The 26,914-nt window shown below is 40.6% G+C and overlaps 2 protein-coding genes across 6 annotated transcripts in view; one reads left to right on the top strand and one right to left on the bottom strand.

The window, feature by feature from the left end:
- The window catches only part of agbl4 (AGBL carboxypeptidase 4), a 430,345-nt gene extending 422,933 nt beyond the window's left edge, over positions 1-7,412 (bottom strand). Inside the window, exon 1 of the mRNA XM_046300835.1 lies at positions 7,332-7,412. Coding sequence (XP_046156791.1) covers positions 7,332-7,374 — 43 coding nt within the window. The 5' untranslated portion in view covers positions 7,375-7,412. The remainder of the gene's footprint in view (positions 1-7,331) is intronic.
- A 6,359-nt stretch (positions 7,413-13,771) lies between these two features.
- The window catches only part of elavl4 (ELAV like neuron-specific RNA binding protein 4), a 72,204-nt gene continuing 59,061 nt past the window's right edge, over positions 13,772-26,914 (top strand). For 2 of the 5 annotated variants that reach the window (XM_046301892.1, XM_046301891.1), the window contains exons 1-2: positions 13,774-14,256; positions 14,825-14,956. In XM_046301892.1, coding sequence (XP_046157848.1) covers positions 14,209-14,256; positions 14,825-14,956 — 180 coding nt within the window. In that variant the 5' untranslated portion in view covers positions 13,774-14,208. Of the gene's footprint in view, positions 14,257-14,824; positions 14,957-26,914 lie in introns of all 5 variants that reach the window. The other 3 variants (XM_046301894.1, XM_046301893.1, XM_046301896.1) reach the window with 3 other exon arrangements.

Genomic DNA, 26,914 nt, shown 5'->3' with positions numbered 1-26,914 from the left:
TTAAGAGTCCAAGGTATTGTTGCGGCCAGAGAGTGTGGCTTTCCACTCGCAACCTTCCTCTTACGACAGCTTCTCGTAAGTTGACTCCGCGGTTCATTGGTCCGTTCCGTGTCTCCCAGGTCGTCAATCCTGTCGCTGTGCGACTGCTTCTTCCGCGACATCTTCGTCGCGTCCATCCTGTCTTCCATGTCTCCTGTGTTAAGCCCTTTCTTCGCACCCCCGTTCGTCTTCCCTCCCCCTCCCGTCCTTGTCGAGAGCGCACCTATTTACAAGGTACATAAGATCATGGACATGCGTTCTCGGGGACGGGGTCACCAATACTTAGTGGATTGGGAGGGTTACGGTCCTGAGGAGAGGAGTTGGGTTCCGTCTCGGGACGTGCTGGACCGTTCACTCATCGATGATTTCCTCCGTTGCCGCCAGGATTCCTCCTCGAGTGCGCCAGGAGGCGCTCGGTGAGTGGGGGTACTGTCATGTTTGTCATTTATTATCATGTCTTGTCCCTGTGCTCCCCATTCTATTCGTTTCCCTCTGCTGGTCTTATTAGGTTCTTTCCCTCTTTCTATCCCTCTCTCTCCCCCTCCCTCTCTCACTCTCTCGCTCTCTCTTCTCTCTATCGTTCCGTTCCTGCTCCCAGCTGTTCCTATTCCCCTAATCATCATTTAGTCTTCCCACACCTGTTCCCGATCCTTTCCCCTGATTAGAGTCCCTATTTCTTCCTTTGTGTTCCGTTCCTGTCCTGTCGGTTCCTTGTTTAGAATTCACCGTGCTGTGATTGTGTATCGCCCTGTCCTGTCGTGTTTTTGCCTTCATCAGATGCTGCGTGTGAGCAGGTGTCTCTGTCAGCTACGGCCTGCGCCTACCCGAAGCGACCTGCAGTCTGTGGCCGCTTCTCCTGTTATTCCCCTCTACAGACTAGAGGATTTCTGTTATTCCCTGTTTGGACATTTCCTGTTAAGGATTCAGGATTTGTCGTTTTCTGTTTGGACTTGAATAAACTCTGTTTCTGTTAAGTCGCTTTTGGGTCCTCTTTCACCTGCATGACACCCTGATAGTGTTGCTTTTAATTACAGTACATTCTAGGTAGCTAATATGTCGTGCATGTTAACCTACACATGTGGATTAGGATTTAACTCTATGAACTCAGGTCTTGTAATTGTAGACTAGAAAAGGACATTTAAATGTGGTGTGATGTGCTTGCTAGTCTTGAAGTATTTATGGTTGTGATATAGTGGTAGTGACAGCAATGGTATTAATAGGGTTTTCAAAGGCTATGTGTTAGTTATAGTGACCTATTTTGGGTGCTTTGTAGGTGTGGAGTCGTTATAGTCAGTGGTTTAAAGTACTTAAGTAAAATATACTTTAAAGTACTACTTAAGTAGTTTTTGTGGGATATCTGGGCCTGGTTGCATAACATATCTTAAGTGTTTCTCTTAAGGCCATACTTTAGGGCTTTTACCATAGTTTGAAGGCATGCATGGCAGAAAGAGTATCTAGCATAATTCACTAACTAAATGTATCTTCAAAGTGATCACATTTATTTTGTTAGATAGCAAAACTTCCACAATCAACACAGGATAACAAAATTGCTTCAGAAGAAAATAAACCAAATTTGTAGCCATGGATTTTGCACCTTCCAATGTTTAGCTAAGTACCCAGTTGGTTGATGTTTTCCTTTTGTAAACAAGGCTGATGAAAGCAACATTCACCTCCACAAATTATGTTTACACTGATATCCATACTGAATTAAGCAGTTAAGGGACCTCATGAGCACCCTTAACTTTTGCACTTAATTTAAGGGGGACATTCACCTTAAAATGTTTTGTGCAAGTGACTTACAGTTAAGAAAACTTTAAGGGAAAGATGAGGGGGAAATTAACTTCAGGTGTTTTATACAACCGGGCCCTGTACTATTTATATTTTGGACAACTATTACTCCACTACATTCCTAAAGACAATATGTACTTTTTACTCCCATACCTTTTCCCTTACACCCAAAAGTACTTGTCATTTCGAATGCTCAGGCAGGACAGAAATATGGTCCAATTCACGCACCTATTAATATAACGCGTTGTCTTCCCTACTGCCTCAGATCTAGCGGACCAACTAAACACAAACTCTGCGTTTGTAAATTATGTCTGAGTGTTAAAATGTTAAAAACAAGAAAGGTGTGCTGTCTGGTTTGCTTAATATAATGAATTTCATGTATAGCATTTACTTTTACTTATTACTTTTTCACAAGTATGTCAATTGAGTATGTTTTCCACCACTGTACTTAAGTACACTTAAAACCATACACTTTTAAACGAGTAGTATCACTTTTACTTGAGTCATTTTCTATTAAGATATCTTTACTTTTACTTAAGTATAACAATTGAGTACTTTTTCCACCACTGATTATGGGCTTGTATAGTAGGCTAGAGTGAGTGCTATGTCATCATTAGGTGTTTTAAAGCTCTTAAAATAAAATTGTTTGAACATTCTGAAAGCTTTGTGGCAGTGATTTCAGTTTAGAGCGTTGGACTAGTAACCGGAAGGTTGCGAGTTCAAACCCCTGAGCTGCCACGGTCTGTCGTTCTGCCCCTGAACAGGCAGTTAAAGCCCACTGTTCCTAGGCTGGCATTGAAAATAAGATTTTGTTCTTAACTGACTTGCCTAGTTAAATAAAGGTAAAATATTTTTTTATTTATTAAAAGGCCTGCATTCCACCATTGAAATGAACAGGGATACAAAACATTTTATAGTTTATGAGGTAATAGTATAAAAAGCTGAATACAAGAACACTATTCCAGACTGGTCTGCTCGTTTTAGAGTTTGAATGGCGTTTCTAGCTTAAACGGTTGAAGACTAGACAGAATATTTGCCCATTCAATTCTATGGCCCCTGAAATGCATTGGGATTCATACAAACATGGTTGTAGTGTGAAAAGTACAAGTAGTATCAAAGCAACAGTTCCAGTGCCAGTCGCCATGTTTTAACTGATTTGCATAGTTAAATTAAACACTTTTTTTTTTTAAAGGTATTCCATTAATAGGCAACTCAACTGCCTGGGAGAGCATATTTTTCAAGAGTTCGTAAAATTATAAAAACATATTAGTCATTTCTTCATTATCAAATGATGTCTTAGAAGTCAACAACATTTTACAACCTTGTAATTTCCTATTTTATACACAATTAGTTTTTTCTTTAAATGGTAAATTAGGTTCGGTTTTGCACACATTCAAATCAAAATTCAAAATTTGTCACGTGCGCCGAATACAACAGGTGTAGACCTTACAGTGAAATGCTTACCTACAGGCTCTAACCAATAGTGTGAAAAAAAGGTGTGTGTGTGTGTGTGTGTGTGTGTGTGTGTGTGTGTGTGTGTGTGTGTGTGTGTGTGTGTGTGTGTGTGTGTGTGTGTGTGTGTGTGTGTGTGTGTGTGTGTGTGTGTGTGTGTGTGTGTGTGTGTGTGTGTGTGTGTGTGTGTGTGTGTGTGTGTGTGTGTAAGTAAAGAAAAAAAACAACAGTAAAAAGACATTTGAAAATAACAGCAGCAAGGCTATATACAGACACCGGTTAGTCAGGCTTATTGAGGTAGTATGTACATGTAGGTATGGTTAAAGTGACTATGCATATATGATGAACAGAGAGTTGCAGTAGCGTAAAAAGAGGGGTTGGCGGGTGGTGGGACTCAATGCAGATAGCCTGTTTAGCCAATGTGCGGAAGCACTGGTTGGTCGGGCCAATTGAGGTAGTATGTACATGAATGTATAGTTAAAGTGACTATGCATACATGTTAAACAGAAGTAGCAGCAGTGAAAAGGAGGGGTTGGGGGTACACAATGCAAATAGTCCAGGTAACCATTTGGAGTCTTATGGCTTGGGGATAAAAACTGTTGAGAAGCCTTTTTGTCCGAGACTTGGCACTACGGTACCGCTTGCCATGCGGTAGTAGAGAGAACAGTATATGACTGGGATCTTTGACAATTTGTAGGGCCTTCCTCTGATACTGCCTGGTATAGAGGTCCTGGAGGGCAGGCAGCTTAGCACCAGTGATGTACTGGGCCGTACGCACTACCCTCTGAAGTGCCTTGCGGTCGGAAGCCGAGCAATTGCCGTACCAGGCAGTGATGCAACCGGTTAGGATGCTCTCGATGTTGCAGCTGTAGAACCTTTTGAAGATCTCAGGACTCATGCCAAATCTTTGTAGTTTCCTGAGAGGGAATAGGCTTTGTCATGCCCTCTTCACGACTGTCTTGGTGTGTTTGGACCATGATAGTTTGTTGTTGATGTGGACACCAAGGAACTTAAAGCTCCCAACCTACTCCACTACAGCCCCGTCGAGGAGAATGGGGGCGTGCTCGGTCCTCCTTTTCCTGTAGTCCACAATCATCTCCTTAGTCTTGGTTACGTTGAGGGATAGGTTGTTATTCTGGCACCACCCGGCCAGGTCTCTGATGTCCTCCCTATAGGCTGTCTCGGCGTTGTCGGTGATCAGGCCTACCACTGTTGTGTCATCTGCAAACTGAATGATGGTGTTGTGCCTGGCCATGCAGTCGTGGGTGAACAGGGAGTACAGGAGGGGACTGAGCAGCACCACTGGGGAGCTGCAGTGCTGAGGATCAGCGTGGCAGATGTGTTGCTACCTACCCTCACCACCTGGGGGCGGCCCATCAGGAAGTCCAGGATCCAGTTGCAGAGGGAGGTGTTAAGTCCCAGGTTCCTTAGCTTAGTGATGAGCTTTGAGGGTACTATGGTGTTGAACACTGAGCTGTAGTCAATGAATAGCATTCTCACATAGGTGTTCCTTTTGTCCAGGTGGGAAAGGGCAGTGTGGAGTGCAATAGAGATTGCATCATCTGTGGATCTGTTTGGGCGGTATGCAAATTGGAGTAGGTCTAGGGTTTCTGGGATAACGGTGTTGATGTGAGCCACTACCAGCCTTTCAAAGCACTTCATGGCTACGGACGTGAGTGCTACTGGTCTGTAGTCATTTAGACAGGTTGCCTTTGTGTTCTTGGGCACAGGGACTATGGTGGTCTGCTTGAAACATGTTGGTATTACAGACTCAATCAGGGACATGTTGAAAATGTAAATGAAGACACCTGCCAGTTGGTCAGCACATGCCCGGAGCACACGTACTGGTAATCTGTCTGGCCCCGCAGCCTTGTGTATGTTGACCTGTTTAAAGGTCTTACTCACGTTGACTACGGAGAGCGTGATCACACAGTCGTCCGGAACAGCAGATGCTCTCATGCATGCCTCAGTGTTGCTTGCCTCGAATCGAGCATAGAAGTGATTTAGCTCGTCTGGAAGGCTCGTGTCACTGGGCAGCTCATGGCTGTGCTTCCCTTTGTAGTCTGTAATAGTTTGCAATCCCTGCCACATCCGACGAGAGTCGGAGCCGGTGTAGTATGATTCAATCTTAGCCCTGTATTGACGCTTTACCTGTTTGATGGTTTGTCGCAGGGCATAGCGGTATTTCTTGTAAGCTTCCGGGTTAGAGTCCCACACCTTGAAAGCAGCAGCTCTACCCTTTAGTTCAGTGCGAATGTTCCCTGTAATCCATGGCCTCTGGTTGGGGTATGTTCACTTCCTGATTTTCAACCATCTTTGGATGGGTGTTCTAAAAATATATGGGAGTCCGATAATGAAAACCACATGACATTTTACGAAATGGCATTGGTTGAGATTATAAAATATGGCAAAATTAGCTGCCTGTTAAAGGGTTAAGAACACATTCTTATTTACAATGACCACCTACCCCAGCCAAACCCTAACCCGGACGACGCTGGGCCAATTGTGCGCCGCCATATTAAGCCAACGCTAGATATGATTTTGGACAATAGAAAAATATTATTATGGGATCATTATTAACTGCCTGCCTGTTATCTTCAATATGTTTTATAACATCATTCAGTACATGAAATGTTATTGTTATTCTAAGCATATGAACTGTAAACGCATTCAGTTACATGTATCATATTTATTCAAATCATCAGTCCTCATTTAACTAGGCCCATCTTCCATTATAAGTAAATTAAGCAGACAAGATGTAAATTAAGCAGACAAGATGTAAATGAATGTATCCTGTTTTTGATGATTTAAAAAATCAATGCAAATTCCAATACAAAATGTGTTTACTTTAATTGGGCAACCTGCTGGTTGAGATGTTTGCGATGCATTATCTATCAAAGTTTAAGTTTCTATCAAAGTCATGCACACAAAAATTATTAATTTCTAGCCTATATCTGGCATCACCATCATCAAACCATAATCTAACTCAGTTTAGGAGCCTGAGATCGCGGATATATTGAGGGAGTCATACCCTATAGTTATGACAATGTCATCCTGTCCTTTGTTTTGTTATGTTTTAAAGGTGTATGCTTATTAGGCTAGGTATGCCTATTAGGCTAGGTCTACTGTGAAGCCTAGGCCTACTATGTTGTTTGTAAATGTTTTAAACATTTATTTATGAAGACCACAATGAAAATACGTTTTCAAAGTTTTGGTGTCATCCTCAATGATTTTAAATGCATTATCCACATGTGTGGTTGTATTGTGTTTTACATTGTCAAATAAACCTATATTGAGGCTAAACACACATATTTTGAATAACAATCATTTTTCAGATAAAATGTTTTATTGGTGTGCCAGTTAAAGGTTAAAGTTGTTATGGTGTTTACAGATTTGGTATTAGAGATTCCAGCGAAATAATAATAATAATAAGCATGACCGGTTTATAAAGCAAAGCACACCTAATTAAAACCCTTACAATGACGTGTAGCCACAGCCATGCTATTACCATAGATATATAGGGAACCACTACTTCTTGTGTCTAACACAGCTACTTGCCACAGCCAGTTGCTGCAAGAGGCAGCTAGTATTTGCTAGCTCTGGTCCTGGGCGTCGTTCGGTTGAGAGTACAGCAGAACGACGCTCTGGACCAGAGCTAGCACTAGCTAACGTTAGCTACTAAGCTCAGTCACAGAGCAAATCCCGCACATTAGATGCATAGCAAGTAGTCTGTCCAGGCAGTGTTTACGGCAAACACTTCAATTTGCTGAACATTTTAATGCTACTAACTAGTATTATTTATATCAGGTAGCTAAATTAGTAGCTAGCTAACTAGAAGGTTAACGTTACCTAACAAAATAACGTCGTTAGCTAGTAACAAGCTTACTTAGCTAACTAGCAAAGTGATGTTTACAAACGATGTTGTGTCGGTCTAGGTGATTAATGCAGCAGTCCAGACTCATTCATAACTAAATGTGCAGCAACCTGCTATGCACTCTCATGCACTTAAATATAGGTACTATAGGAGGTAGGTAGCACTACTATTTACACACCAGCGTCGACGTCTCTCATGTTCTCCTCCATCTTCCTTTCCATTTTTGCACAACACACCAGCGCACAACGCTGGCTGAGTGTTGCCACGGCAACGCAGTCTAGGGATAAGGACAGGTGGGAGGGAGTTGGGTGGTTTCCACTAGCTTCCACAGTCAGATTCCTCAGCCACAAAGTCAAAATTGGTTACAAGCCTACAACAACTATTTGCTTTGTGGTCTGCATTTAAGGTTAGGGTTAGGCATAAGGGTTAGTAGCGTGGTTAGAGTTAGGTTTACAATTAAGAAGATAAATTATAGAAATGCGCCCATTGGGGTTGCCCTTTTTAAATTTTATTTAACCAGGCAAATCAGTTAAGAACAAATTCTTATTTTCAATGACTGCCTAGGAACAGTGGGTTAACTGCCTGTTCAGCTCGGGGGGTTTGAACTTGCTACCTTCCAGTTCCTAGTCCAACTCTCTAACCACTAGGCTACCCTGCCGCCCCTAAGCAAGTCAAAAGCAGGTGCAAGCCTCAAGAAGAGGGAACATATTATCCATTTATAAGAATGATGGTCAAATGAGTAGTAGTTTACTGTGGAAGAACCATAATTTGGGTCAGTATTTCCCCTGGGACTCTAATTACTAATGAAACATGTAAAACGGTATAAACTCACCCCTGACCAGTTCTCAGATGAGAATTGTTTAATACATTTTATTTTTATTATTACTCATATTATTACTCATTATTACTTTTATTACTCATGATACAAAAATCAACTTACATTGCTACATCAAAAATGTCTAACAAAACAAAACACAGGTATTAACAAGAAAATACTCAAACATACCAAAAAATATTTTTAAAAAAACATTTATTAACAATTTTAGTGCAATTGTATTCACTCTGAAAAAAATATTCAGGAAAATAGTATTCTTGTTGTTATTCACTGGGGTTCATGTTTTAATTAGATTTGTAATTTTGGTATCGAATTTTGGAATTTTTGTTTGTGTATGAAGTATTTGGCAACAAGAATGAAAAACATTACAATCATGTCAGTGGTCTTGTTACCACTGCAATAGTAGCATATTATATCTTTCATGTCAAAAACATAGGCAGTGTTCATAATGGTAAATAAGTATTTTGCAAGGTTTTCCCAAAATTCTGACACAAATTTAATTACATTTTCTGACACAAATTTAAAGTGAGACAGATTCTCACCTTCTTTTTCACAGAAAACGCAGATATCATCAATAGCCACACATTTGGATATCATAGAATTACATAGATATATCTTATGTAAAATTTTGAAGTGCACTTCCTTAACTTTGTTTTGTATACAGTATTTGTAAGGCCTTAACCATGCATTTTTCCAGACAATGTCAGGAATAAGCATGTTCCAGAAAAACTTTCCTCTCGGTGTAAGTTGGTTTTGTGAATGAAGAATTTGTCTTATATATTTATTACAACAAGATCTCTCAAATAAGCCAACGCCTTCCAATCTGAGTTCTGGATAAACTTTGATCATTACCAAAGCTAAGATGAGTTTTCATTAGTGTAGTTAGACCACTGGGAACAGCATTGATCACAGAAATAAATGCTCTGAAAGGTATTGGAAACTCTTTCAATGTTATAAATTGTTCATATGTGAACATTTTACCCTTGTTGTCGAAAATATCAAGAACAAAGTCAATATTCCTCTCATGCCAGCTGGGGTAGAACAATTACTTTTTCCTTATAGTTGAGTCTGAATTATTCCACAAAATAGCTTTATGTGGGGAAAAACTGTGCAGGAAACATATTTTCCAGGCCATTAAAGCTTATTGGTGAAACCTAGCCAATTTAGTAGGTAATCTTTCAGGAATATAATTACATTTCAGTAAAAATTGAAGACCTCCCAATTGATTAAACACATTATTTGTTATGAAATACCATATTGAATCAGTATTGATCAACCTTTTTTCAACCAGTTTATCTTGAAAGTATTATTTATGTTAACAAAATCCAACACTTCCAGACCGCCTTCAGCTTTTTTGTTAGAAAGGACAGATTTTTTAGTTTGTGAGACATATTTTTCCAGATGAAGTCAAGAAAGGTCTTATTGATCTCTTTACATACATACATACATAACGATAATGAGGGGTACACAAAATGAGACAGTCCCTCTGCCTTGGACAGAAGTACTCTCCCAAGTATAGAAAGATCTCTTTATAGCCAATTATTAAATATATGTTTAGTTCTCTTAATTTTAGGAGAGAAATTCAAATGTTGTCTGACTAAGTGTTTTTTTGACAGATGTATTCCTAAATATTTAACACAGTCCTTTACAGGCATATTTTCTATTTCTTTATCATCAGTGTCTAATAAACATAAGATTTCATATTTAGAAACATTCAGAATTAATCCTGATGCTGTCATGTTTTGTCTTATATTGTCTTGTCATTTTGCTTTTCCTTCTGTTCGTTTTCCCCCTGCTGGTCTTTTTAGGTTCGTTCCCTTTTTTCTCTCTCCCTCCCTCTCTCTCTTCTCTCTATCGTTCCGTTCCTGCTCCCAGCTGTTCCTATTTCCCTAATCAATCATTTAGTCTTTCCACTCCTGTTCCCTATCTTTTCCCCTGATTAGAGTCCCTATTTCTCCCCTTGTTTTCCGTTTCTGTCCTGTCGGATCCTTGTATATTGTTCACCGTGCTGTGTCTTTGTATCGCCCTGTCGTGTCGTGTTTCCCTCAGATGCTGCGTGGTGAGCAGGTGTCTGAGTCTGCTACGGTCAAGTGCCTTCCCGAGGCAACCTACAGTTTATGATCGAGTCTCCAGTCTGTTCTCGTCATTACGAGTGGAATTGTTTGTTATGCTTTATTTACCGCTCCGATTTGTCTAGGAGTATTGCATATTTCCTTTTCTGGATTAAAGACTCTGTTTTCGCCAAGTCGCTTTTGGGTCCTCATTCACCTGCATAACAGATGCAATAGAATATACAGTTATAGCATTAAGGGCATGTGCGACCTGGTCTTTGTCTCGTAAGTAAAGAGTAGTATCATCAGCCAGTTGGGAAATTTTGATTTCTTTGTTAAAAAAGGTTAATCCATACAAATGTATTTATTTATTCAGAATATCTAGAGATAGAAGTTCCACAACCAAAATGAATAGAAATGGCAAAATTGGGCATCCCTGTCGTATACTTCTGTTGATACTGATACAGATGAGAACTTTTGTCCTGTAGGTCATGAGCTATGTCGTTGCACTACTAGTCTGTTGGTGTGAGCGCAACCATGCTGTTTTTGAGTTGTATAGTCAAATGTTTTATGTTTATGTTTGTTTTAAGTTGGTTGTTTATTTCGATGTGTTTGGGTCGAAGAAATAAATGTTTTCATTTTTTAATCTCTGGTAGTGGAAGTAGCCTTATTTTGGAAATCTCCACTAACAATGTATGCTCCTTTCCCCACTTAACTTTTTAGCTAACAGAGAGAACATGGTAGGCTACAGAGCCTGAACATGTAGCATGATTTTCGATCGTGATTTTAGAAATGCAATGTCTCGCTGTTGCCAATGGCCCTAAATTATCTACGGATTGATAAAATATGTCCTATGCAGAAATCGCTCCATTTCCTGGTTGCAAAAATGTCTAATAGTTTGCCTAATTTCAGATTGTGATATGTAAGTATAGTGTAAAGTATCATTGTACCATCTAACCCGCAGTGAAATATATTTTCCTTAACCACATTTTTTTCCTTCATTTTCAGCTGATTGAAGCTGGTGTACAAAAGTAAAAGAAGCAAAAACAAAACTTAAGCATGGAAACCATAGAAATAGTGCACATAGAACAGATCTACCGCTTCTTAAACTTGCTTTCATTGAGTGACAGACTTATAACTCACATTTATGTCACCCAAAAAGTGACATATTGCAGCTTTAAAGCATGAGGATTTCCCATTCATAAATGCTAACTACCTTTAGCGCCTATTGACGATAGTAGGACAATCTTCTGGTTAGGAGAGTTTCGTTAAGAGGCCTGACACTTGCTATAAACGTTAACACGCATCGCTTGCTGTACAGTTTTGGAAAAAAGCAACTTGTATTTTATATCAGCAAGAAATACATTTATTTAACATATATATATATATATATATATATATATATATATATATATACACACGGTCAGCTGCAACTGTGTTGAAACTAGTTAAAACAGTGTAAGTGTATATTTTGCATTTGTGAAATTAAAGTATAGTGCATTATTTTTCTAGAACCGTACCGCAATCGAGTTGAATGTTTAGATGGGAATATTTAGCTGTTTTGGCTGCCAGAGCCAATTTGCCTCGATGATGTACATTTCTTGGACTATATGGTTACGTGTGGCTCGTTTAGTCCATTATTGGGCTAGAGGCTTTCTAGATAATTGGAGCATATGTCATTAAGCCAATTGCTTTCCATTATTACCGCCACACCTGATTAGCTGGATCAAATGAATGGCCATATGACTCCAGAGCAAGAGGCATATAGACTTTCTGTTGCTTATTTTCAAGTTATAAGCTTTGTGTAACAGGAACAAATAAATAAGGCTGGGAGGAGGGCAATGATTGTTGTCCCTGTGATCATATTTGATAGCTACAGGCAGCTAAACAACTAGGGCGGCATTATTATTTCTTAAATTATAAAGAACAGTGCTGTGCAATATTTCCAGAAAATTGAATAGCTGTCCTTCATGGCATGTCATCCCTTAAATCTAACCAATTAATGGGCTCCATGGTGCTGGATTTATTTTGGGACTGATGTTCAATGAAATTACTGTGAGACGAGAAACAAAAGTATTTGTACAGTCATTGATATTCCATGCCTATTTTTGATATGGGTTGTTAGTGATCATGTTTTGAGGAGACCATTCCACACTGCTCATAGCAGAACGGGAAAACAGGAAACCCTCAGGGAAAGGGTTTTGCTACTACACAATATATATTTTCAAATGCTCCTTTCAATGCTACTATTTTAAAAATATTTGTATTTATAGCATGACTGAAATTATTTTAAAAAACAACTTCTCTTAGTGATTGCTTCTAGTCTGTCTTTTCCTGTGGAACACCATGTATTTTCATATACGGTGTTGGTACAGGGAAACCCTTTTTAGTTTGACCATGTAAGGACTTCCAACATATAAAGCACCATCAACGAAAAGGAAGTCATGCAAAATCAAAAGACAGGACATGGGGGACTGGAAAGAACAGGCGGCATAAGAGACCATCACTATGGCGACAGCAATCAAGAGACTTGGGACTGAGCAGGTCAGAGAAGAGGGCTTGAAAGGCAGCTGACAGAGAAATCAACCCTCAGGCTGGATGATTCAAGTGACAGCTCATCCCAGAGTACAGGTGGCCTGGCTGTCCCCGGAGAGACTGTTTTGAGAAGCCAGTTGTACACGGTAACAGCCTTTGTGAGGTAAATGTAAGAATAAGGCCATGATAGAAAAAAACACCTAGTAGTTGTATTATTGACTAGTGCTGTATGGTCTCAGCTGTTCTCTAGGTATGTACGATTTCAGCCATATTCTTACTCTCTCGCCTTCTAACTAACTAACTTTTACATATCCATGCAAGTATACACATCATCACACATTCAAATGCACAACATTAACAGCATTAGGAGAGAATTGCAGACTGTCTCTCTTCTCTGCTTGCAGTGACTCTGTCCTCTCCTGGCTGTGGTCCATACCAGCAGATGGTCTGGTGTCAATGGGCTGCTATTAACTGGCCACGGTCCTCTCCTGGGGCCTGGCGAAAAAAAGTACATACAGTGAGTGCACTGGAGACAGACAAGCCATGCTGCTTGTGGATGTACTGACACTTTATCACTATTTTAAGATGAAGTCAAACCAAACTGATGAACGGTATCATCACAAAGTTTATTATATTCAGTAGAAATATATCTACAGGAAATTATATTATGTTTCTCTGTACTAACACTGGAATTACTGTCATGATTGGGTTGTATAAACATGCTTTTACATAGTAATTGTAGTATCCCAAGCCTTAAATGACATACAGTGCAAGCCCAAAGAATCTGACTCAAGAGAGACGGTACAGGTGACTGTATCACAAATAACATGTCTCACACCAATGTTCTATGTTTTATGTGGCTATTTTGTACTTGTCATGCTGAAAAGGAATACACTGAATACACAATAGTATATTTATGGTGGTGTTCCATCATCCTGCTATTAAGTGGTCCCATTGAGATGAGGACTACGCAGAAAAGGAGAAAGAATGGGCCTGATCCCTGTGTCTCATGTCTTATACACATACAGGAAACCGAGAGAACAGGCAGATGTGGTGGCGTCGCTGATGTTAGAACAGTCTTCCCACCTTGTGGTAGCAAAGTGAACTGTAGCTGCCTGCATGAGAGCGTGAGCAAGCGAGTTGGGGGGGAGAGAGCGACACAGAGAGATGGAATGAGAGAGAGAGGGAGAGAAAGGGCGAGAGAGAGGGAGTTTAAACTAAGAGCTATGTTTTGGGACAAACTAATCTGCTAGAGAGCAGTGTGAGGATCGGAGCGCATTGTGTGAGCGAGTGTGCGGTGGACAGATAAGGGAACAAGCCCGCCAGCCCGACTGCTTGTTTTAATGTGCTGACTGGGGAGATATAAAAAAATATTGACTCTTCAGTCGTGTGCCGAGACCCTGGGCACAAGCGCCACATACACCAGAGGTGTACCAAAAAAGGGGGAAAAGTGGACAAAAATCTGACATTAAACAGATATTATAGAGGATTTTTTCCCCCTGTTTTTTAATTTATTTATTTTTTATTTGTTTTTTCCTGGGACTGACTCCCATTTCCAGTAGAAAGAGGGAGACAATAACTGAAGGAGAGCCCTTAGAAAATAAGAAAAGGACGAAAAAAGCATTGTCTACAAGATGTTCGAAATCAGCCGAACTCTCAACGCTGCTTTGTTGAGCAATGAGGTAAAGAAATTGTCTTTGTTTCTTCTCACCTCCCCAGTGTATGTGCTGCCTACCATTCTGTGTTTTGTATTATAGTGTGTGTGCATTTCTGTGCTCATGGTTTAAGTGTAAAGACGAAGGGTTGATTAATGCTTAGCCTATTATCCAAGCTTGATGGTTGGCAGTAGAAAAGGATCACTACGCTTCTCACTCATTCTTGCTTGCAGTAACAAATGGGATGCTCGGCGGCTGGCTGTTTTATTTCCCCTAATTTACCCAAAGCAAGGTAGCTATCTATGCTAAGCTTGCTTGAGGAATCGCCCATCTTGGGCTCAAAATGTGTGTACGTACATATGTGTATGAGCGTATGATTGTGTGTGGGTGTGTGTGCATATACACACAAGCTTGTGTGTGAGTGCATAGTGTACTGTGATTGCCCTCCTCTTCCCCCCTCTCTCTTCTTTCGTCTCCTCACTCCCGCTATCCTTTGCCATTCTGTTTCTGTCCTTCCTACCTTCCGTTTCTGTTCTTCCTTTCTCTCCCTCTCCCCCTCTCTCTATCTGTGTGTGAGCGTGCACTCTGTGAGCAGCATCTCAAGATGATGGTGCGGTACCCCCAGCTCTCGGGACTAGCCACTGCTGACGGCTCCGTCCCTGAGAGGCTCTCGCCGCTATTTCCCAGGGATCTCCCATCCACCCAGATGGGGTCCAGGTCAATTTTGGTAAGAGGATAGACAGAAATATCTCACTCTTAAAACACTAACAGGAGACAAAAGACAAAGTGAGAGAGAGCAGTAGAGAATAGATCAATTTAGGAAGATGACTATCCCCAGGAATTGTATTAGCAGCTATTTACATGCTTGTGTGTGCTCAAAAATATCCACCTACTTTGCCTTATTTAACCCTCTGTCAATCAGTCCGTTATCTTGGGAGTAAGAGCGGCAGAGTGAATTTTCAGTGTGTATGAATTCAGTGTAGCAGCCTCTCTGTGTGCGTAGTTTGCCAATGCCAGCATCTTTATGTGAATTTTGTATGTGTGTAAGCTTATCCGTTATGTGCATGGACATAGTTACTGCAATATTTATAAACAATATATTTAAAAACATTTTTTACATCTGAAACAGATCAAATTAGAATATGGAAATGAGTATGTAATATGGCGTCAGGTAATAGTTTTTCATTGAAAAGTGTGGGGCTGGGTACATTACTACATTCACCATGGTGACACTCGTAACTGCCAGATGTGATCTGCGGCAACTTAGAAACACAGGGTTACTGCAAGAACAATGAAACCTTGCTACAATTATGAAACACTGTAAAATATAAATGTTATCTTTAATACCTGATGCTCTGTATGGACAGAATAGTATGGATATAGTGTAGTTCAATTGTTTTACTTTTTCTAACATTTGTTTAGACAGGGTACTGATCTGATTTCTTTATGTAATGAAGATGGTGGCTTTTAGTGGCAACTAAATCAACCTGAAGTTAAACCATAACGCTATATTAACAGTTAAATGATGTGCGTAATGAGAAGAGGAGGCAGCAATGTACCTACATTAAGCCTGGTCTTTGAGATCATTTATTCCAGTCTTCCTCCTTATTGTTAGAACGTGAGTCTACAGTATGTGCTGTTTATAATGTGGTGTAGTTCAAGGGGAAGAGAGGCATGAGAAAACCCTCACTGGAAAACGTTGAGAGAAAATCCCTCACTTGGTGCATTACATCTACATGAAACTGTGGGTGTCTAATCTGTGACGGGCTCTCATTCGGCTTCCCTTCAAACAGGCTCAGCTTCCCACCCTAGAGCTTTCCTGAATTTAGCAGAAATCGTTGTAATGCTGACAGCATTGAGGTCTGCTGTTGACTGTACGCGAATGCAGAGGAAATGTTTGGTCATCCATAAAGACTTAATGTTCTTATTCACCTGGCAGAACCGTCTTATTCAGTCACAGACTATTTTCGCATACACAGTCATGCTATCTAGCTACCTGTAAAGAATCCCAGTAGTTATATATAAACTTAAATTGCATATGACAAGTAGATTGATGCTGTGATTTCTCTTTCACATATAACAATAGTACCACACAGTGCCTTAATTTCTGCTGAAATGAAAATTGAATAGTAGATTGTAATAATAGATAGTGAGGTTATGGCAAGTTATTAAATCACCTCTTACAAGCCTTTTAATTGCAATGCGTGAAATTATTTTGCATTTGGGTTAGCTAAAGAACTTGATGTGGATGTTTGTATTCATTTTCATTATATCTGACTGAGTAGGCAGACAGTTCTAAAGCTATGATCAGAGTAAACGCAGACCCTGTTTCTATGTGATACTGAAAATGCACAAATACGATGCTACTTCCTGTTAAAATAAATGTGAATACATGAGTTGTATGTAAATCAGAATATATGAGGCGTGTCTGGGATTCTGATTACCCTGGTTAAAACTGACCATCGTTACAATGATTAATGGTACCTTCATTAAGCACAGCTAGATCATTTGCATACATTAGATAAATGTGCTGGAAGATTGTTGAGGCTTTGCTCTTGGAGAGCTGGATTGTTGTATTCTTTTGGTGGATGCAAGGCATAATATTATGATACTAGAGACCAAAATGCTTAGTTCTAGATGTCTGAGCTGTCTTACGGTGTGAGCTGTGTAATACCACTGTATGGATATGCTTCAGTATGAAATCAAAACTGAAGGATTGACAAAATGAAATCAAACGCAATAATAAAAGGATGTTATTATAGTGGTATGATACTGAACACCTTCAAATATATTTCAAGGGAATCCAGTATAGCAAAGTAATAAAGCAAAATACATAGCTTGCTAAATGGCTACAGTCTAGAACAATGTCCCTGTAGTCCAGGCAGCCATTTGTCAGGCTCTAGGTGAGCTAGAGAACATTGTGTTTAAAAGGATGTCTAACATGTTCTAAAACTCTACTGAGTTTTCTATCAGAACCAAAGGATCCAGCCAACATAGACTGGGAGGAGAACACGCCACTCAGGATATCAGCCATATTGGTTGCTATGAATGGTCTATCAAAAATCCAAGAACGTCAGCATGGATAGTAGTCAGAGGCAGATATGGGTGAGGAATAAATTAAGATTTCTTAACTGTCTGTTTTGAATGCCGTTTATTTGTGAGCCCCTGACTGCTGTCGTCATGCAGCTGTTGTTTTTCATAACACGGTGCTTTCTTTGGTAACTCCATTCTTCAGTAAAAAAAAAAAAAGGTTAGATTTACCTTAACTCATTTAAGGCATCGTCATGACAAACAGAAGCAAGGCGAGTAGGGGGAATTGTACAGCAGTTGGCAAAGGCATATTGGCACCCCATAGATTGTGAGGGTCATCTCTATTTCACAACAATGATTAGCTCCTTCCATCTGTCGCTTCCATCACTTCCTCCTTCCCTGATTGCAGTGTGTCTCTGGTTAATTTACCCCAGGAAATTAGTTCATTTAAGCTCCACAAGCCTGCCTTTGCTGTTACAGGTGCAATATACAGAGAGGAGGCAGGTATCATCTCTGAGAGAGGCAGTGCACTGTGCCAAGTAGGTAGAATCACCCACCTAACTGCGACACAAAATCATATCTCAGATAAAAAGGCCATAGATTGATATCGATTAACTTACAGGAGCATCATTTTAGGATTTACTATCGGTGAATAATGAAATGAAGAAATAACCAGGATTTGCTTAATGTTGGATTTGGACCAATATTGAGTGAACTGAACGAAGATCTCAATTGGTAACATGTCAATACCAACACGATTCATTGAACCATATGGGTTCACCGGATATAGATGTTTTTTTAACAGCAGTATGAGTAAGAAAGAGCCAAGACACACAATCACTCAGTGTGTGGTTGTCTGAAAATAAAGGAACACTTCCTTTTTCAGCAGAGATACCAGAACCTTGATCAATCATATGTGGCTAGGTTAATGCGATTTGGCAGAGCTCTCTTCAGTTTTAGGAAGAAAAGTGCTATTTCTCCTGCTGGTCAATCAGCGGTCATCTGCATACAGCTGCAGAACTACAGCCCATCTCAAACTGCGACACAGCTGTTAACTACATATAGGCTGTGGAACATTTTATCATAGATTATTGCAGTGTGGGTCCACAATTTTTATTGTTATTATTTGTTTGTTTATTTCACCTTTATTTAAAGGTGAAATAAAGTAGGTCAATTGAGAACAAATTCTCTTTTACAACTGCGACCTGGCCAAGATAAAGCAAAGCAGTGCGACAAAAACAACAGTTACACATGGGATAGACAAACGTATAGTCAATAGCACAATAGAAAACTCTGTATACAGTGTGTGCAAATGAAGTAAGAAGGTAAGGCAATAAATATGCCAATAAGGGCAAAGTAATTACAATTTAGAAATTTACACTGGAGTGATATATGTGCAGATGAGGATGTGCAAGTAGAAATACTGGTGTGAAAAAGAGCAGAAAAACAAAAGCAAATATGGGGATGAGGTAGGTAGTTGGTTGGATAGGCTATTTACAGAAGGGCTGTGTACAGCTGCAGCGATCGATAAGCTGCTCTGACAGCTGACGCTTAAAGTTAGTGAGGGAGATATAAGTCTCCAACTTCAGTGATTTTTGCAATTCGTTCCAGTCATCGGCAGCAGAGAACTGGAAGGAAAGGCGGCCAAAGTAGGTGTTTGCTTTGGGAATGACCAGTGAAACATACCTGCTGGAACACGTGCTACGAGTGGGTGCTGTTATGGTGACCAGTGAGCTGAGATAAGGCGGGGCTTTACCTCGCAAAGACTTAGAGATGACATGGAGCCAGTGGGTTTGGCGACGAATATGTAGCGAGGACCAGCCAACGAGAGCATACAGGTCACAGTGGTGGGTAGTATATGGAGGCTATTTTGTAAATGACATCGCCGAAGTCAAGGATCGGTAGGATAGTCAGTTTTACGGGGGTATGTTTGGCAGCATGAGTGAAGGAGGCTTTGTTGCGAAATAGGAAGCCAATTCTAGATTTAACTTTGGACTGGAGATGCTTAATGTAAGTCTGGAATGAGAGTTTACAGTCTAGCCAGACACCTAGGTATTTATAGTTGTCCACATATTCTAAGAACAATAAGGCTGTTAGAGAATATGCTGAGCTACTTGAATAGTTACATGCTTACTACATGCTAATTACGCCCATAAAGAAACTAACTGTTGGGTCAGGTGGCCTGTGTGGTATAGGGTATGCTTTGTCAGCTTCTTGTAAAGAACCCAGTAACTGTCCAATGAATGCCAATCACACTGATCGTGTCAAGTCAATGCCATCATAATTGATTTCTGAGCCGACTGTGGTAGCTACTGTACTGTGTTCCTGCGTGGCAGGCAGGGCCGGGAGGGCAGGCTGGCAGTGCCACACTGAGAGGGGGCCAGTGCTGCAAGGGGGGCCTGGTGAGCAGCAGCTGAGCCAGTGTCCCGCTGGGAGCCGTCACCGCTGAGTGGAGCAGGTGTCTCCAGCCAGGCAAAAAGCTTCTCTAAGCCAGAGGGGGGGCAGGGCCGACCACAGCACTGTTTGCCCCGCAGAGGACAGGTGGCCCACTCTCTCTCTCTACTCCTTCACAGTGCCTCCTCCAGGGGCTGTCTTTGAATACCCAGCCACCCTATTGTGTAACTTGTCCTCCGAGTACATTTAAGTGTGATCACATTAGCATGTTTTGCTAGCAATGTCACTGTCCATGGTGCTGAAGGTCCAGATAGATATACAGGGGGAGGTGGTTGTCATCCATAACACTTAGCAGAAGGGTCAGCTTTCTGAATACAGGTAGCCTGACCTGGAAGTAAGTCTGTGATTTCACCCGTAGAGAGGCGTTTGAAGACTAGAGAAACACAGAATACAATTATGATGATAGTTTGAAAACCATGACTTTGAGAACAGAAATTGTAGTTTGACTGTTATGTCAGAGCGCTTAAAACGTACAATAGTTTGAAACCACAAACTTTCATAGCAAACATTACTGCTTTTTCCTCTGACAACCCCCAAGAGCAGTTATATTGTGTTGATTAAACCGACATTTCATTTTAGAGCCACTTTTATTTACCAGTATGCTTACTGTGGCCATTGTTTCATATCTAATCACAGTTATTTCACGGCTGTTAACAGAGTAATTAGAAAAGGAACAATGTTGAAAAGTTTGTAGAGAAAAAATGGAATTGTGTTGTCTTTATTGCCTGAGAGCGAGGTTTACTCTCGTCTGTGTACACACAGTAATGAATGTTACTGTTAATTAGAGTGGAACGGTGAAAGGGTATTGGGGAAAACAGACACAGCTTTATGCCAATCTCAGTCAACTGTTTCCGTACACTCAGTTCCAGCAGCATAAACATGGGCCATACCACCAACCATAACAAAGGAGGCATTACCCAGCTTGAGCCTTACTGACCAGTGTAGTTTACTATTGTAATCTCTCTTAGCTGACTGGGCTCAAAATCCCAAAACACAACACAAGAAGTGGGGTGGAATGGGGACACCCACGACCTGCGGATTCCATCTTTAATAAAAATAACAATGACGCTCTAGTCAAGATTATCTCCTCACAAAAGACACATTCTACCTTTTCAAGACATACAATTGAAGTGTCTATATTAGAGAAAATTGCCTTTTAATTTGATTCAAAATTGCATTGCACATTATGATGCATAAGAACTTAAAACAAAAAAATGTCAGTCAAATGGATGCACCTGCTATTCAAGAGCAAAAATCAGTATCGGGCCTCCATCTTAAGAGTAGAGATTCAAAAATGCTATAGATCACAGCTACTGACCGTTGGTGAAGTGATAAATGTAGCCAACACCTGAGCAATAGGCTGTGGCTGAATCTTGACGTAGTTTTTTAGCACATCCCTTTTATTGATTTACTCATTGTTTGGGAGCTAGAGAGTGACTGCTGCGGTCATGAATGAATGATATGTGCCTGACGTGTACATTACTGAGGAAGACCTGCGAGGCCAGGCATTACTTCCGTAGACACATAGCGGTTCTCTTCACAGCCCTGGGAAAGCATCATCCCTACTTGTTTTCCAATCCATTAATAATTCATCCTTTCTAACAGCAGCATTCAGGTTTAAATGTGTTACCATGGAGTCTTCCTAGAACATCAGTGACAAGACTCTAAAATAACCCAATTTAAAGCAGGAGAAAAGCGTATTTATGTATGGTAATTATTCCTTAAGGTATTCTTCTCTGCTGCGCTCTCCATTCTCCATTTCTTTACTCTCCTTATCTCGTTCTCTATCCTCCTGAGAAAGTGCGTGCACGCATGTGTGGGATGGGTGGGGGGGGGCTTGTTTTCTCAGAGCAGTGTTTCCCAACTCCAGTCCTCGAGGCAGGTTGATGTTTATTGTCATGAGTCTTGCCCTGGAGGCAGAACGGAGTGGTTTCCGCTGGATGGGCCAGCTACAAAATAAAAAATGTATGAAAACAAAAATGTGTTTTTTGATCATAATTGAAGGTTAGGCATAAGGGTTAGCAGTGTGGTTAGGGTTGGGTTTAACATCAGATTTTCTGACTTTGTGGCTATGCCAGCTAGAGCTGCCTCCAGTACATGAGTAATCTCAATAAATGGCAACCTGCGACCTCAAGTGTTCCCCCAACACCACACACTTTTGTTGTAGCCACAGAAAAACACACCTGATTCAGAGGGCTGTATTCATTCCTTTCATAGCTAGTGTAGAAACACAACATAATTTATTAATGCATTGCATTTTATCAAACATAGGTCTACGCCTTTCTAAACAAGGGGTTTTCTTGTTTAATAAAACACAGCTACTACAACACACAAGGTGAAGCTCTATGCTGTTAAACTAAAATACTGCAGAGTGAGGCTAGCATTGTGCACTCGCCTTCCTACTAGCATCATAAGGAGGAGCAGTAAACCATGAAGTGACATTTAGAAAGATGAAATGTGCAGCGTGGGCATGTTAGAGGGGCTCCAGTGCTCTGAGGCAGGCAGGCAGCACAGCGAAGGGCTGGGGCCAGGCAGGAGAATGATTCCCCGCTCTGAGGGGAGGTGCTGATTAAAGCCCCAGCCAGATGGACCGCAGTGGTCTCCCTCGGAGCGTGGAGGTACCCCGACTGGGATCAAACACAGAGCAGGCCGCCCCACAGCCAACCACTACACCACCATGACAGCACCCGCCACACACAATGGCAACACAGACGCCAATAACGATGAGGGGCAACACTGGTAATGACAAGGGGAGAAGGCAACGTGTCGTTGCAGTTGAATATCATTTATCAAGCGGCAAACACCTCTGTAATCCAAATGGACTGTAATCCAAGGTCTCCTGCTGTGATTGCAGCATCTGAGCCAGAATACATGTCAACCATGCAAACCCCCCTGTGCAATTTTACAGCCCTGTCATTTCAGTTTTAGGTTATAGGGGCCTAAGTCCTTGCTCCCAAACAATTTTTTGAAAGTATATACTTGAGATGTAGGCTACCTTGCTGTGGTTCAGTATTTATAAAACAAAGTTCCTTTGGCGTGGCCACTGGTTTTTGTAATAACTACCACCGCTATTGAATTGTAATAACTGTCTTACTACCTGCATTTTGTGACGTGGCCATCTCTCCATATACAGTATGTGGTTCTCTCCCATCACATTCTGTTCCACAGACATAAATATCTTAGTCAGGTAGACAAGCCATGTCACTTCTTAAGTCTAAAAGCTCCTGCTACCCTGAACAAAAATATAAACCCAACATGTAAAGTGTTGGTCTCATGTTTCATGAGCTGAAATAAAATATCCCAGACATTTTCAATCTGCACAAAACGTATTTCTCTCACATTTTGTGTACATTTGTTAACATCCCTGTTAGTGAGCATTTCTCCTTTGCCAAGATAATCCATCCACCTGACAGGTGTGGCATATCAAGAAGCTGATTAAACAGTATGATTATTACACAGGTGCACCTTGTCCTGGGGACAATAAAAGGCCACTCTAAAATGTGCAGTTTTGTCACACAACACAATGCCACAAATGTCTCAAGTGTGCAATTGGCATGCTGACTGCAGGAATATCCACCAGAGCTGTTTCCAAATAATTGAATGGTCATTTATCTACCATAAACCGCCTCCAATGTTATTTTTTTTAATTTGACAGTACGTCCAACCGGCCTCACATCCACAGACTACGTGTATGGCGTTGTGTGGATGAGCGGTTTGCTATGCTCAACGTTGTGAACATAGTGCCCCATGATGGCGGTGGGGTTATGGTATGGGCAGGCATAAACTACGGACAACAAACACAATTGCATTTTAATCGATGGCAATTTGAATGCACAAAAATACAATGAGAATGAATGTCTTGTTGAGGAGTTTCTCTTAGGTGGTGATATGAGTATGAGTTGAAATGGACGTGGTTCATGTCCAATGACATGGAAAGATAGGTATTTACCGGAGAAAAGTTTCTCATGCAGTTTTAGGAGCTGAGTAAGGATTTGGCGGAATGCTTGTCTGTCGTCTTAAACATCAAAGATAACAGAAGCCAGTCCTGACGGCTAAATGCAGATTTGTAATTGATGCCTGATGTCTCAGAGTAAGCAATGCTGAGTTTGTCACACTGTATCGAGACAAAAGGTCTGACCCCAATTTGTTGATTTGTTACGGGTGCAGACTGGACTTAAGCCAGGTAAGTGATGATAATCAATCTGAGTTGCACGGCCAGGTGCAGCCAAAACTTGGATACAGGAAGTAAATGGATTCTTCAAGGGAAATGAAAAAGAGCTACGTAAGCTCCTGTATACTGACGAGAAGAGAAACCTGGGTGTTTATTAAAAATAATCAGCTAATTTATGAGGAACGTACTGTGCTGGGATTTTTCCATGACAGGCCCAGTTCCATGGAAAGTGCATGAGGAACAGAATGTTTTTGAGGTCTATCTTCCTATGCCAAAACAGGCATAAATGGGCTAGAAAAGCAGGCAGGGGAGGACACTTTCAATCCGGTTAGTATCCCTCGTAGGAAATGTCACAGCACGGGCTGGAAGAGGCGAGGCCTCCTGTTAGCAAAGCTGAGGATCTAACTACAGGCCCAGTGTGACATGCTAATTAATCAAGGACTGTTGACCTTTCACTGACCTGGTTTTCTGGTGGTCATTCAAACAGCATTGTGAAAGTCACCATTTCAATACAGATCCGTTTTTTATTCTTTAAAATCAAAGGGAATTTCGGATTTATTCTTAAAAAATATAATGAGTGATATTTTAAAATATGTATGAGTCCATGGATGAATGTAACAAATTCTGAAATCTATGTTGTTTATTCAAAGTACATGTATGGCATTAAGCACAGAGGGTTAGTTACATGTATGGCATTAAGCACAGAGGGTTAGTTACATGTATGGCATTAAGCACAGAGGGTTAGTTACATGTATGGCATTAAGCACAGAGGGTTAGTTACATGTATGACATTAAGCGCAGAGGGTTAGTTACATGTATGACATTAAGCGCAGAGGGTTAGTTACATGTATGGCACTAAGCACAGAAGGTTAGTTGCATGTATGACATTAAGCACAGAGGGTTAGTTACATGTATGGCATTAAGCACAGAGGGTTAGTTACATGTATGGCATTAAGCACAGAGGGTTAGTATATGTATGGCATTAAGCACAGAGGGTTAGTTACATGTATGGCATTAAGCACAGAGGGTTAGTATATGTATGGCATTAAGCACAGAGGGTTAGTTACATGTATGGCATTAAGCACAGAGGGTTAGTTACATGTATGGCATTAAGCACAGTGGGTTAGTATATGTATGGCATTAGGCACAGAGTGTTAGTTACATGTATGTCATTAAGCACAGAGGGTTAGTTACATGTATGACATTAAGCACAGAGGGTTAGTTGCATGTATGACATTAAGCACAGAGGGTTAGTTACATGTATGGCATTAAGCACAGAGGGTTAGTATATGTATGGCATTAGGCACAGAGTGTTAGTTACATGTATGTCATTAAGCACAGAGTGTTAGTTACATGTATGTCATTAAGCACAGAGGGTTAGTTACATGTATGTCATTAAGCACAGAGTGTTAGTTACATGTATGTCATTAAGCACAGAGGGTTAGTTACATGTATGGCATTAAGCACAGTGGGTTAGTACATGTATGTCATTAAGCACAGAGTGTTAGTTACATGTATGTCATTAAGCACAGAGGGTTAGTTACATGTATGGCATTAAGCACAGTGGGTTAGTATATGTATGGCATTAGGCACAGAGGGTTAGTTGCATGTATGACATTAAGCACAGAGGGTTAGTTGCATGTATGACATTAAGCACAGAGGGTTAGTACATGTATGTCATTAAGCACAGAGTGTTAGTTACATGTATGTCATTAAGCACAGAGGGTTAGTTACATGTATGGCATTAAGCACAGAGGGTTAGTTACATGTATGGCATTAAGCACAGAGTGTTAGTTACATGTATGTCATTAAGCACAGAGTGTTAGTTACATGTATGTCATTAAGCACAGAGGGTTAGTTACATGTATGTCATTAAGCACAGAGTGTTAGTTACATGTATGTCATTAAGCACAGAGGGTTAGTTACATGTATGTCATTAAGCACAGAGGGTTAGTTACATGTATGGCATTAGGCACAGAGTGTTAGTTACATGTATGTCATTAAGCACAGAGGGTTAGTTGCATGTATGACATTAAGCACAGAGTGTTAGTTACATGTATGTCATTAAGCACAGAGTGTTAGTTACATGTATGTCATTAAGCACAGAGTGTTAGTTACATGTATGTCATTAAGCACAGAGGGTTAGTTACATGTATGGCATTAGGCACAGAGTGTTAGTTACATGTATGTCATTAAGCACAGAGGGTTAGTTGCATGTATGACATTAAGCACAGAGTGTTAGTTACATGTATGTCATTAAGCACAGAGTGTTAGTTACATGTATGTCATTAAGCACAGAGTGTTAGTTACATGTATGTCATTAAGCACAGAGTGTTAGTTACATGTATGTCATTAAGCACAGAGGGTTAGTTACATGTATGGCATTAAGCACAGAGTGTTAGTTACATGTATGTCATTAAGCACAGAGTGTTAGTTACATGTATGTCATTAAGCACAGAGGGTTAGTTACATGTATGTCATTAAGCACAGAGTGTTAGTTACATGTATGTCATTAAGCACAGAGGGTTAGTTACATGTATGTCATTAAGCACAGAGGGTTAGTTACATGTATGGCATTAGGCACAGAGTGTTAGTTACATGTATGTCATTAAGCACAGAGGGTTAGTTGCATGTATGACATTAAGCACAGAGGGTTAGTTGCATGTATGACATTAAGCACAGAGGGTTAGTATATGTATGACATTAAGCACAGAGGGTTAGTTGCATGTATGACATTAAGCACAGGGGGTTAGTATATGTATGGCATTAAGCACAGAGGGTTAGTTGCATGTATGACATTAAGCACAGGGGGTTAGTATATGTATGACATTAAGCACAGAGGGTTAGTTGCATGTATGACATTAAGCACAGAGGGTTAGTTACATGTATGACATTAAGCACAGGGGGTTAGTATATGTATGACATTAAGCACAGGGGGTTAGTATATGTATGGCATTAAGCACAGGGGGTTAGTATATGTATGACATTAAGCACAGAGGGTTAGTTACATGTATGACATTAAGCACAGGG

The sequence above is a fragment of the Oncorhynchus gorbuscha genome, linkage group LG15, assembly GCF_021184085.1.
Source record: "Oncorhynchus gorbuscha isolate QuinsamMale2020 ecotype Even-year linkage group LG15, OgorEven_v1.0, whole genome shotgun sequence".
Lineage (NCBI taxonomy): Eukaryota > Metazoa > Chordata > Actinopteri > Salmoniformes > Salmonidae > Oncorhynchus > Oncorhynchus gorbuscha.
The sequence above is the reverse complement of the archived record's forward strand: the minus strand, read 5'-3'. Positions and strand labels throughout refer to the sequence as shown.